The sequence below is a fragment of the Melanotaenia boesemani genome, chromosome 21, assembly GCF_017639745.1.
Source record: "Melanotaenia boesemani isolate fMelBoe1 chromosome 21, fMelBoe1.pri, whole genome shotgun sequence".
NCBI lineage: Eukaryota > Metazoa > Chordata > Actinopteri > Atheriniformes > Melanotaeniidae > Melanotaenia > Melanotaenia boesemani.
In genome coordinates this window covers 21,027,233-21,041,571 of record NC_055702.1, presented here as the reverse complement: position 1 = coordinate 21,041,571, position 14,339 = coordinate 21,027,233, and the positions used below count along the sequence as shown (strand labels likewise).

Here is a 14,339-nt window from a genome sequence, read left to right as displayed (position 1 = left end):
CTCTTTTGCTTCCCCCTCATCTTGGTTGAGTATTCTGCTCTGTGATTTAACAGTCAGTTTCCTTTCACACAAACATCTTGTAAACTTCTAAATACATCATGGACTTTGTTTTTCTGTAAAGGCACAGTCCACTTACATGGAAAGTTTTATCAAACTTGGGGTTTAAGACCCTGTTTTCAATAAATGCTGAGACATAAAATGTATATGTAATGATTTGCAAACCTGTGTGCTTTCATTAAACATCATGACATGATAGCGTAAGGTTGTGATGCTGCATGATGTAAAATGGAGATCCCAAACTCCAGTCAAGGCCCACTGTCCTGCAGACTTTTGATGTTTCCCTGCTTCAACACACCTGACTCAAATTAACGGCTCAACCACAGACTTGTGCACAGCTTCTCAGAGGAGGTTGTAAGCAATCAGTACTAAATCATGCATACTACTACGTGACGAGTTTAAATAAACTTTGCCCAAAAGTAAGGAAATTTGTGTTTAATTATTATTTCTCCCCTTTAATAATAGCAACTGTGTTGTATTATACATCAATCAAAAGCCTGATTAGCCACTTTTACAACAAGGTTTAAAGAATTAGCAACACAGTTATTATTATTAATAATAATAATAATAATATTCCCCTGTTGGTATTCACTCTTGTTTTGAGCTTGAATTGCTGCCAGGTACGTGTCAGTTACAGATGTATGGCTGGCACCTGATAGGCAGCTAATTAATAGACATATCAGAGAGAGACTCTGGAGCCAGTGGTGATCCCATATCTCAGATTCTGGGACCCAACTCCATCCTCCAGCATGAGAGTACAGAGTACATCCAGAATGTATAGAGGAGAGGACGGGATGATCTGCTCCCATCCCAACCAGAAAAACAATATTCACAACACAGGTGGGATAAAATTAGAGAAAAGAAAATAAAACAGTAAAAAAACATAAAACAAGTACTTTAAAGTTTTCTTAAGAGATTCAATTGATTTTATGGTAGTCATGTTTGCCAGTGACCAACTGGGATGCCATCGCATAGCAAAATGTGACCAGCATGAGGAGTTGCTGCTGTGGATGAATATGGATCTTCCACACACCACCGAGCTTCCCAGCAGTTACAAATATCCAATGTTGTTTTTTTCCCCTCACGGGAGAGATCAACAACCCCATCCACCAAGCAAGCGTGAATGCCATCAAGTATTGCAAGTGATTTGGCATCGTTACAGGTAAAGGTGACTAATCAGGCTTTCCAAGGATCTATACACCAATTGGGATTATTAAGGGAGAGAAATTATCCACTAAACACACATTTCTTTAATTTTTTAGTTTATTTTAACATTATTGGGTCAATCTACTTTATTTTGTGCACTTCTTTTAGCTAAATGTAGAAATGGTACAATGGATATATCAGACACACCTTTTATACACCAAAACAACAGCATTGCCATCGAGTTAACGTCATACATTCTCCGATTGTGTAATAATTAGTGAAATAAAACACCAGCGTGAGATAAACCAGGCTTGTTTGGTCCATTTTCAAAATTATGGCTGGAGTCATAAGTGCACAATCTGGCTGCGCATAGTCTTGCTGAAATATGCAAAGCCTACTCTGAAAAGGGATTTCACCTGGATGGCAGCATTAATTAGTGCTTTACAGATGTGCAGGTTACCTGTTCAATGCAGCTGAATACCAGGGCAGATCACAGACAGCTCATTTTGTGATTCAATATGATACCCCGCAGACTGATCTCTTATTTTTAGGAAATACTGAACCAGAGAAACAACTACGCTGTACAGGGCAAAAAGGATGATCTAAGACTGCAAGCATGCTGTGTCCTGTGGTGTTTGAAGAGCCATTTGCCTGCTTTGTAATACTCACACATCCTGGAATTCCTCCAGCGTCTTCTGTGGTGTGAATACATTTAATAGGCCAATAATCTGCCGAAAAAATAAAGGAAAGTTATGAAACTGAATGGTAGTCTTTTAAAACTTTTTCTCTCCGCTGGATGGATGCAGCTGAGTGAAAAAGCACATACTGATACAAGACTGATGATCAAACTGATTTAGACTAAATACGGATAATGTTCTCCCAGAGAATTTCCCAAGGAAAGATTCAATCCATCCACATATCTGTTATTTCTGCTGATATCTACTTATAATACTCATTCCTCACATGCAACATTTCAGCCTGGGTAGTACACTTATGAGACAAATCCTTCATTTCCAGCACTAAGAGATTCAGTTCTGGATCTTACGTTCTTGTGGTTGACACATTTCATGAGCACCAGCTCTCTGTAGGCCCGCTTTGCGTGGGTTTGATTCTGAAAAGGCCGGCTCAGCTTCTTGATGGCGACGTTTCTCTCCAAGTTGTGGTCATACGCAGAACTGAAGCGAAGAACAGAAAGATTCAGTGATGCATGTTAGAAAAATCCATCTTCCTTTTGTTTGTTTTTGTTGCTGTTCCCTGAGGGCTATAGTTATGTTGCTGCACTTTTTGAAGGGATGAACAGATTTCCTTGGCAGCTCTGTTAGAAAAGACATAATAATATGACAGAGTAACCCTAACAGTGGTGTACGAGGCAGATTAGAGGCAGCAGAAGGAGAAAAAAAGTCTCCTAGTTTTGATTAGAGCACACATACCAACTTGCATATTCTCAATAGGCTTATGTACATTTCCCCTCAAATCATGTAGTGAAGATGAGACAGTACGAGCACTGTACTGAAATGTAGAAAAGATTCTCACTGGGGTTCAGGTCTGGACTGTGTGGTGGCCAATCAATGAATGAAAATGATGTCTCATGCTTCCACCTTCATTCTGCCTTTGCATTGTCATCTTGGAAAACGCTTGTGCCTTCGGGGTAGGGCTGGGCGATTAATCGATAAAATCGATAAAATCGATAAATCAAATTTTCCATTTCTGGAGATTTATTTTATGAAAATCAGGATTTTTTTTTCCATAGTTAGTTAGCAGCAGACTTAGCCCTCCCTCCACACCAGAACAGTGTCTGACAGATTTTCAGTGAAGTGACCCTTCACTCATGCCTGGGATTTAGCTGTGCATATAACTGCAGTAAGAAATGCTGCTCTCTACAAGATGCAGAAGTCAATTTTAGCCCACAAACCCTAGTTAAGAGACAACCTTCATCAGGGGAATTATTTCTGCAGTGGATCCTGTGTTATCATACAGGATCCAGATGGAAAGAGATCATGGATGCATTGTGTCGCATATTTCTATGTAAGATATGAAGACGTTTATATGGTGGAAAAGTTATGACATTATTTTTGCTGGCATTTATCTATATAAACAAATAAATGTTTTTAATAAGTTTATTTATGTTTTGTAAAAGAAAAGAAAAAAAAATGATTAAAATCGGAAATCGGATTTGGTTATAAAAAATCAGAGATTTTATTGTTAGGCCATATTGCCCAGCCCGACATCAGGGTAAAAAAAAAAACAAAACAAACAAAACTATTGATTGATATCAAGGTAGTCAGCTGACTCTGTTTTTATGGGTAAATAATGAAAGTAAACCTGGGAAACTGAAGCAACATCAGATCATATATCTGTCCCTACAGGATTGTATAACAAGAACAAACCATGATGGGTCCCTGATTTTTACCCTGACACCCCATCACTCTGGGACCAGGACACTTACGTGCCTTCCAGTCACATTCATTCAGTGTTTTTCTATTCAAAGATGATGTTTGACCACCGTCTTGGTTTCAATAATGCATTGGAGAGTTCTCAATATGATTTAAGTAATTTCAGTCTCCTTAGCTCTGTTGGTTGCTTGGCCAACTATTTGACCCTTCTGAAACATCTTTCCACAACAGGACGTGTCTTCTGACACGGCTGTTTGACGTGCTGAGAAGCTGCTCACTGCATCAACTTGGATGCAATAATGTGTTGCCATGTGAGAATTTTAATCAGGGCTCAAATTACACAGGCACTTTCTGGGAGCCTTATTTTCAGGCGTGCACCTCAGCTGTCACATGCATGTGCATATATATTAGTGCACGGCATCCTGTTGCAGCTGACACAATCAGAACGATTAAAATTTCTACCTGATGAAATTCATGGAGAGCATCACCCGTGTCTTTAGGAAATTTAATTGAATAAATATACATAATGATGCCAAATAAATCATATTCTTATTAAGAAACATCAGGAACTTTATGGAAAATTTAAATGTAAACTGACAGCGGACTATTTTTACAGCGCACAGTATCAGCTGAATGTCTTAAGCCGACCTCCCCTTAGCTTCCCATGATCACTGCAGTACTTTTCCAAAGTTTCTTTGTTTCTGGGATATACAGTGTTTATAAAGTTATACAACAGTGAAATGAACTACAAACAGTGATGACAGACCAGGTGTACCTAACAAAGTGACTAATGAGTGTATATAAGGCCACTCAGCAGATGTCCCTGTTAAAACTACCACAAAGTTGATGATGAAAAGTAGAACATGTGCTCCTGCACAGAGCCAGTGGTGGAGAAGTGAGCACATGGCAAACTAAAATCTTGACTGATGCTCGGGTTTCATTTTATTGCTGTTCCAAATGATAATCATTTCAGAGGGCGGGTGCAGCTCTTACAGCATGTGTGTGTCCAGGGGACGAGGCGGCATGCTGTTTCAAACTTTCAAAGTCCACAGACAGTTTCCTAAATTGTTTTTATTGAAAGAAATATTATCCACCACTCTGATCATTAAAAAGTGTATCAAGCAAGTAAGTCTATCCTAAATTGTTTTTATAATATCATCCACCATTCACTCTGTATCAAGTATGGTGGAGTAGGTTTTTCTTACTCCAATCTCCTCGCTCCCCCATTGAAGGCGTAAGGTGTAGCGAATATGGCCGTGATTGCAGGGCGGAGTAGAGCGCCTTTTATCCAGGCAGGTGTTTGTCCTTTTGCGTTGTACGCTGACAATTGTGTGGCTAGCGTGCCAAAGTGTCAACATTTCCTCCCCTGCAATATTAAGTGCCATAATCTCTTTCCTTCTCTGCTAGCACTGTGGCGGTCCTTGGGTATTTACACCCGCATGTTTCTTTGCAGCGCTGTGTGTGCTGATTGTCGCAGCTGTGCGGAAAGCCGCATGACGGGCAGTTTCACCTTTGCGGTGCACTGCTGGGTTGTGACTGAGATTGGTGCTGGGGCAGCTCATTGGGCCCTGTCGCAGTATTTCTGGTCTCTTCTCTCTCCCTCCCTATTTTGGGATGTAGTGGTAAGACTGCTTTCGCTCGTCAGACGGAGCAGGACATTAATCTGCATCATACGATTGGTGTGTTTTCCTCTTATTTTAGACACGTGAAGCAGCATGCCCTACCCTATACTATGCGTGAGGAGAGGTTGCCGTTTGGTCTCCGCTTGGATTTCCGCCAGCTCCTCCAGTTCATCTAAACCCCGGCATATAAGGTTGTTTTGGGAAATTGTCAGTTTTTATGTTTTATTATTAATTTTTTTAAAAGAAATTATTTAAATAAAATGTAATTTTTATGGGCATCCATCTGCCAAGGTGCATTTTATTTGAACCTACCCTTTTTAGGTTTACTGGGGATTTTAACTCCCCAGCTGGGTTGTCACCCTTTTCTTTTGTGTATAGAAATTATTGTCATTCTCGTTTCTCCTGGACTGAAGGAGCCCAATAAGCCTGCCCCTGCTTTCACAGTAATGCGCGTCACAGACATGATCTGGCGTGTCTGCAAACCGGTGTCTGAGTTTCTGTTGTCATGGTTACAACTATTGTTTAGTTAGCGCAATAATTTACATCAATAAGTCTATTTGACCGAAACTTCTTTCATAGGTGTCCATTATCACTTTTTAATAAACACCCTCCAGCCAATTAGAATCGAGTATTCACCCAGACCATGGTATAATTAAAGATATATAGAACTAAAAGAAAAAAAGATTCTGACGTAGCTTTAAAACACATGATGGTAGGTCAGACATGTCTTTGTTCCCAGAAGTATATTTTATCTGTTTACATTTAAACTCTAAATTCTGTATCTTCTACCCCTGCCCCATGTTGCCTAGGAACAAGGAGACTTCCATTCCTTATTTGTGTTACTTTGACAACATGACATAGAATAGATCAAAGCAATGACATCACAACATGTGACTTAATTACACTACATATGTAAATCAGATATCCAGTTTCCTGTATTGTTAGTTCGTCTGGCAAGGAGTACACTTCTAAGAAGCATCCGAATAGATTTACCTGGAAACATCAAGTATTCTCCAAGAAAACAGAAATGGCCCACCAAACACAACTGAACTATCTGAGAAATCAAGTGGAGGATCTCAGAAGAAGACTGCAAAGAAAAAATGAGTTTCTCACTTTGGAAAAAGAGAAACGGATTAATGCGGAAGAAAATTCTCAGTCATACCAAAATCAGGTCGAGGATTTCAGAGCAAGACTTCAAAAGAAAAACGAATTTCTCACTTTGGAAAAAGAGAAACGGCTTAAAGCTGAACAAGATTCTCAATCATACCAAAATCAGGTCGAGGATTTCAGAGCAAGACTTCAAAAGAAAAACGAATTTCTCACTTTGGAAAAAGAGAAACGGCTTAAAGCTGAACAAGATTCGCAATCATACCAAAATCAGGTAGAGGATTTCAGAGCAAGACTGCAGAAGAAAAACGAATTTCTCACTTTGGAAAAAGAGAAACGGCTTAAAGCTGAACAAGATTCTCAATCATACCAAAATCAGGTAGAGGATTTCAGAGCAAGACTGCAGAAGAAAAACGAATTTCTCACTTTGGAAAAAGAGAAACGGATTAAAGCAGAACAAGATTCTCAATCATACCAAAATCAGGTCGAGGATTTCAGAGCAAGACTTCAAAAGAAAAACGAATTTCTCACTTTGGAAAAAGAGAAACGGATTAAAGCTGAACAAGATTCGCAATCATACCAAAATCAGGTTGAGGATTTCAGAGCAAGACTTCAAAAGAAAAACGAATTTCTCACTTTCGAAAAAGAGAAACGGCTTAAAGCAGAACAAGATTCTCAATCATACCAAAATCAGGTCGAGGATTTCAGAGCAAGACTTCAAAAGAAAAACGAATTTCTCACTTTGGAAAAAGAGAAACGGCTTAAAGCAGAACAAGATTCTCAATCATACCAAAATCAGGTAGAGGATTTCAGAGCAAGACTGCAGAAGAAAAACGAATTTCTCACTTTGGAAAAAGAGAAACGAATAAAAGCAGAAAAAGGATCTGAAAACTTGTGGACAATGTTTGTAGAAACAGACCAGCAACGGGAAATAGAATGCCGTCTCAGAAGGCATTTTGAACAGAAGCTGAAGACAAATACGGACATTGTTGAGGAACTGGATCAATCATCCAGTGCACCAAGCCCTAATGGTGAGAGTGAGCTCAGACAGGAAGAAACCCTGTTAAGGAACATCGATGAGCTGGGAAAGGTAAAGCAATGTTTGGAAAAGGAGATCAAATCCAACCAAGAAATGAAATCCAAATTGAGGTCTCAAGAGGAGATTATACAAGAGCTGGAATGGAAGGTGGCAGAATTTACTGTCCGACTGAACATGGCAATGGCCAGCAATGGCCCTCAGATCCCTGATCAGGTATCTGAGCCAGGTTGTCCTTCAATTGAAGCAGAGTCCAAACCAGAACTTTTCTCAACACCATCTGTGGACTCTGACTCTGAAGTTCCAGAGCCACAAGCAGAAGCAAAACCACAGGTGGTCTCTGAAGAACTTGACCTTCAACCACAGGATGTCTCTCGACCAGAGAAAGACTTAACATCAGATGTGGACTCCCTCTGTTACGTCCCGTTATAGGGGTGTGACTGGGGCGTAACACAAAAGACAGTCGCGGACAGTTGTAAAGTTGAAACCAAGCAGATTTTATTGTGGTGAGAATAAAATAAAAGGGGTAAAACAGGGAATTAACATAAATCCAAGTGTTGGGGTTAGCAGAACTGCTGAAAGAAAACAAAAGTTAAATCAGAAAATATACACCAAACCCGCCAAGTAATACATCTCAAATCCAACAAACAAAAAGGTGCTCTTAACTTGGCGTGATAGGGTAATTGGCAAAAGGGCAGCAGTCCCAATAAACTAAGTGTCAACACATATGGCCTAATCTAGCCCAACACAACACACCAAAACTTTAACACAAAGGATAACAAAATGGCAGAACACACACAAAAGGAAGTGCTGCTCAACACCTAACCTGTGCCCAGAATGTTCCCCACTGGGAACACAAAGGTAAGCCCAATCTAAAAGGACTATCAAACTGTCCCCCACTGGGAACTCAAACAGCCAGGACTCGTCCTGCTGCACACACAATAGCCCAACACACAAAAGGCTACTATCTAGCACAGCTAGTACACCAAAACAGGACAAAGTAGAGACATCTTGAAAAATATGAAACACCAGCAGAGTACACAGAACGTTCAAGGCTGCAATCACTCCCAGACACCATAGACTTCCAGTCAAAATGAAGAAATGCAAGTCTCCAAAGAACTGGACCTTCAACCACAGGATGTCTCTCAACCAGAGGAAGACTTAACATCAGATGTGGACTTCAAAAGAAGAAAAATCCCTCCATTACGTCCCGTTATAGTGGTATGACTGGGAAGTAACACAAAAGACAGTCGCAGACAGTTGTAAAGTTGAAATCAAGCAGATTTTATTGTGGTGAGAATAAAATAAAATGGGTAAAACAGGGAATTAACGTAAATCCAAGTGTTGGGGTTAGCGGAACTGCTGAAAGAAAACAAAAGTTAAATCAGAAACTATACACCAAACCCGCCAAGTAATACCATCTCAAATCCAACAAACAAAAAGGTGCTCTTAACTTGGCGTGATAACTAATTGGCAAAAGGGCGGCAGTCCCAATAAACTAAGTGTCAACACATATGGCCTAATCTAGCCCAACACAACACACCAAAACTTTAACACAAAGGATAACAAAATGGCAGAACACACACAAAAGGAAGTGCTGCTCAACACCTAACCTGTGCCCAGAATGTTCCCCACTGGGAACACAAAGGTAAGCCCAATCTAAAAGGACTATCAAACTGTCCCCCACTGGGAACTCAAACAGCCAGGACTCGTCCTGCTGCACACACAATAGCCCAACACACAAAAGGCTACTATCTAGCACAGCTAGTACACCAAAACAGGAAAATGAAGAAATGCAAGAACTAGAAAATGGTGATAATGATTTCTGCCATAATGGCTGGATCCAGCTGGATGGCAGGATGGCCAATGCAAAATAAATAAATAAATAAATAAATGAATAAATAAATAAATAAATAAAAATAAAAATAAGCTTATAGTTTCATTGTTTTTCTGTAAAAAATGTTATAATGTTGTAAAACCTTATTTAGACTAATGCATAAACAACAACATCGTATTTGATGGCAAATGTATTTCTTTTCTGTGGTACATGTAGTTTTCTAATGGAACAACTGACTTGACTCTTGTTCTTCATCAAAACTACAAATATCATAAATATTACACAGTAAAATATAGTTAGAGATGATAGGGAGTGTTAAGAGCTAATTTAGTTGTTATTAATGTCCAGGGACCTTTTCAATAGACATTTCATATTCAATAAAACTAGTCATCAAAACAAATTCTGGTGCACCACAGGGAACTAAATAAAAATAAAAAACTAAATAAACTAAAAATAAAATAAAAACCAAATTTTAATGGGTCTTTTGGTCTGAACGTGTAAATCTGGCACAGGTAAGATTTACACAGAGCAGACAATGAAATAAATCTGAGAACCTTCCTAATCAGCAATTATAATAAGATAAAATCATTATAATAGTCACAAGATGGCCACTGTTGCCATAGGAATTGCAAGGCCACAAGGCTGCCAGCGAGATTCCATGAAAATGGTAAGGTCACAAGATGGCCACTGTTGCCATGGGAACAGTGAGGCCACAAAGCTGCCAGCGATGCCATAAAAATGGTAAGGTCACAAGATGGCCACTGTTGCCATGGGAACAGTGAGGGCACAAAGCCGCCATGGATGCCATAGGAATGGTAGGGTCATAAGATGGCCACTGTTGCCATGGGAACAGTGAGGCCACAAAGCTGCCAGCGATGCCATAAAAATGGTAAGGTCACAAGATGGCCACTGTTGCCATGGGAACAGTGAGGGCACAAAGCCGCCATGGATGCCATAGGAATGGTAGGGTCATAAGATGGCCACTGTTGCCATGGGTACAGTGAGGCCACAAAGCCGCCAGCAATGCCATAGGAATGGTAAGGTCATAAGATGGCCACTGTTGCCATGGGTACAGTGAGGCCACAAAGCTGCCAGTAATGCCATAGGAATGGTAAGGTCATAAGATGGCCACTGTTGCCATGGGTACAGTGAGATCAGTGGAATCTGTTGCCATGGGAATATATGAGCTTTCTTGTGTTTATTGTGAATAAGCAATGGACAGTTTAGCAAATGCTGTGCTAATACTAGTGTAATGCTAATGCCTGGCGTGTCTTTGGGTGTGTCCCAATCCACGCGCTTCTAAACTTCATTAAGGCCTGAACTGTGAAAAAATTATAAGTTTTTTTTTTTTTTTTTTTTTTTTTAAATATGAGGTCTTTATTTGGCCCTTTAACAAAATGTAACAAAAAAATTTACATTTTTTGGGGAGGGATATCTACCATTTATTACCATGTGCTATATTAAAAATCTATCCTGAGGAAGATGAGGTGAAAGGTAGAACTGTGTGTCTGTGTTTCATTTAGCTTCAAAGCAAAATTAAAACATAGTATTGACTGTAGATTTAAACCCATTAAGGCCCAACCCATGAAAAAATGGTTAGAAAAGTCCAATTTTTTTAATATGAGGTCTTTATTAGGCCCTTTAACCAAATGTAACAAAAATATTAACATTTTTTTTTTGGGGGGGGGGGTGTCTACCATTTATTACCATGTGATATATTAAAAATATTATAATGTGGTTTTCCGCTTCTGGGTATCTATTACGGGAGAGAAGACAAATATCAGATTGTGTTCAACAGGATTTTGAGCAAAGTTTATACCATAAATTGAAGCAAAATGTCTTAGAAACTGTATGTAACATGTATGTCATGTCGGGCTCGTATGGGTTAAGTGCATAGTGCACTGACCCAGAAATTTCAGTAAAAACTCACGTAGTCTATTTGACGGAAACTTCTTTCATAGGGGTCCATTATCACTTTTTAATGGACACCCTTCAACCAATCAGAATTGAGTATTCACCCAGACCATGGTATAATTATTATTATTGGTGAAATATTTTTTATTTACCTGCATCCATATAACCTCTCCTTATATCTAGAATTTGGATGAGGTAGAGCAAACATTGTACAACTGTTTTGTCAGTCCCAAACACAAATAAATAATTCCTGATATATTTTTACCCTTCAGAGGTTAGTTTAACTCACCAGACAATTCCCTGTGCTCCAGATCCGATGGGTCTGAGGTTCTGGTAGCGCTTTAAAACAGTAAAAGTTGAATCCCCCACATCTATGCTGTAGTACTCCTTTTCACGCTTGTTCCGGTTCATGGTGAAGCCTTGGACCAAGACTGTGACTGAGCATCCAAGAGGGATTGCCTGTCAAAACCTGTGGGACAAGAAGAAAAGATCACATTTGATTGACACCATATAGAAATCAAATTCAATCATTAAAACAGCATCATCTGATGTGTATTCTGGCCTCATAGCATCATATTCTCACTTATAAAGAAGGTCAGAAATTCAGTGATGGCTTCATCCTGGTAATATGCAGGTACATCACAGCACGTTGCATGCTGGGACGGGAGACAGAGATATTTGAGAACCAGCTGTGTTGTTTAGAAAAGGGTGCAGATGGGATTTTATAGGCTGATGTGTAGAAACATCATCCTGAAGTTAGAATTCAGGGTCTGTGGATAAAAAGTCACTGAGCAAGACTAGAACGGGCCCATCTGAACAAGTGAATGTATTGAAGTCACCTTCATGTTTTATATCATTAATTGTTTTAAACAGCATTAAATATTTTTAATCACTGGTTCCATCTTGTTTTTTTAATGCCATGGAATAAACAAGGGAGCAGAAAATACTATCAGATCTTGAGTAGTGACAAATGATGGCTCATTGTAGTAGCTAGAGAAGCACTTCAGTAGCTGTTTACTGCTCCTGAGAGCTGTAAACATTAATAATGCCTCCCAGTATGCTGGAGCTCTAACCACAAAGTTACTGTCAGCTTTATTTTTACGTCAACTCAGGACAAAGCCATCTTAAGTCACTTATAAAGCTACAGTCCAATCTAATTATAATCAATTAAAAAATTATATACTCACTGTTCAAATTGTTAGGTACACCTGTTCAACTGCTTGTTAACACAAGCTAATCAGCCAATCATGTGAAAGCTACTAAGTGCATTTAGTCATGTAGACCGGGTGATGATAACTTGCTGAACAGCAAACTGAGTTTCAGAATGAGGAAAAAAGGGGATTTAAATGACTTTGAACATGGCATGGTTGCTAGTCTGAGTATTTCAGAAAGTGCTGATCTACTGGGATTTTCACACAACCATCTCTAGGGTTTACAGAGAATGGTCTGAAGAAGAGAAAATATCCAGTGAGCAGCAGTTATCTGGACCACAATGTCTTGTTGATGTCAGAGGTCAGAGGAGAATGGGCAGACTGGTTGGAGATGAAAGAAAGGCAACAATAACTCAGATAACCACTGGTTACAAACAACATACACAGAACAGCATTCCTGTATGACCACAGTGTAGCATCTTCTAAAGCTACTTCCAGCAGGATAATGCACCACGTCACAAAGCCCAGATCATCTCCACCTGCTTTCTTAAACATAAAAATGAGTTCACTGGCCTCCAACGGCCTCCATAGTCACCAGCTCTCAGTCCAGTAGAGCAGCTTTGAGATGTGGTGGAACAGGAGATTCTCATCATGGATGTGCAGCAGCTGTATGATGCTGTCATGTCAATATGGAGCGAAATCTCTGAGACACGTTCCAGCACCTTGTTGAATCTATGACACCACAAATTAAACCAATTCTCAAGGAAAAACGGGTCCTACCCAGCACTAGCAAGATGTACCTAATAAAGAGGCCAGTGAGTGAATGATCCAAGTTCAATTCATTATAATTGTGTTGCTTTAGTAAAGAAAAACAATTGATTGCATCAAATCTTTTCTATGATTTAATTCCCAAATAAGCACAGGATGGTGGGTGACAGTAGAGGAAAAAAAAGCTTCTCCTAGCAACTAGAACAGGATGCAAAATTACCATTCGCCTGTTATAATAATATACATGAAATTTCATTTTCTCCCCTATTAAAGTTATCACTGAAAGCAGTACTTCACAACACTCCTGTAAACCGGTTTTGTAAAACATTAGGCATTTTTTTAAGGGTGGAAATGTACAACAATGCACAAAAAACATGACTATGAAAATATAGAGCCGAATTATTTCCATTAGAGGTTTTATGTTTGGCACCTTTTGTCAGACGGTGATCAGATACCAAAGTGGAAAATTAGCCCCACCTCTTGTTCATCTTGAAAAATGGAATATTTGATTGGAAACTAAGCTGGTGAAACTACTCATGAAGTAGACCTGTCCCACACTACAGGTAGGTACAGCCTATTAACTGCAATTGGTTTAGAAAACACTAACAAGCTGAGTATTATAAGGGATCTTTGTAATAAATGTTGAATATCACTTAATCATCTGGATTAAGTGATATTCTAGTATTCCTAAAAGAGGCTAGTTTAGTTATAAGCAATGGTCGCTGCAAAGCAGATGTGCTGACAGATCGAATCTCATCATGCTCTCTTCAGTCCAATTAAACCCTCAATTCACCAGCACAGGATATTAATCAATGTCAGAAATCAGAGCAGCCATGCATTTAATGCTAAAGGGAGGCTTATCAATTATAATGATTACTACGACTGTGAAATCCATCATCGAGCCCAGAGGAGCTAAAATCTAAGGGTGAGGCTCATGGAGCGGGTATCCAGGCAGAGAGAAGGCAGGAAGCCGGATTTCATGCCGAGTTTGAAGAAAAGGAATCATTAGAGAGATTTGGAACGTTGTGCTGAGGAGGAGGTGATCGCTCTATGTTCCTCATGCCACCACGAGTTTTCCCATAACTACCCAGCCCCACCTCTTCCCTTTCAGCATCAGCTTCTTCACTATTCTTCAAATTCATTTGTTCAAGATGCATGGTTTGATCATCAGTAACCAGAACCAGATGTTTACATTCGAAGAATGCAACCACACCAGGTCACCTGCACCTCCTTGTTTCCTCTTACTGGTTTCATCCCTTCATCTCCATTTTTTTCTCTCTCCTGTCTTACTCGCTTTGTCTCAGATAA

General features: G+C 39.5%; 1 protein-coding gene across 5 annotated transcripts in view; it reads right to left on the bottom strand.

Annotated features, from left to right (window-relative positions):
* mapk8b (mitogen-activated protein kinase 8b) overlaps window positions 1–14,339 on the bottom strand; it is a 46,717-nt gene that overhangs the window by 19,116 nt on the left and 13,262 nt on the right. For all 5 annotated transcript variants that reach the window (XM_041973413.1, XM_041973412.1, XM_041973411.1 and 2 more), the window contains 3 exons: window positions 11,402–11,581; window positions 2,249–2,378; window positions 1,873–1,931 (listed from right to left, as the gene is read on the bottom strand). In XM_041973413.1, the coding sequence (XP_041829347.1) occupies window positions 1,873–1,931; window positions 2,249–2,378; window positions 11,402–11,523 (311 nt within the window). In that variant the 5' untranslated portion in view covers window positions 11,524–11,581. The remainder of the gene's footprint in view (window positions 1–1,872; window positions 1,932–2,248; window positions 2,379–11,401; window positions 11,582–14,339) is intronic.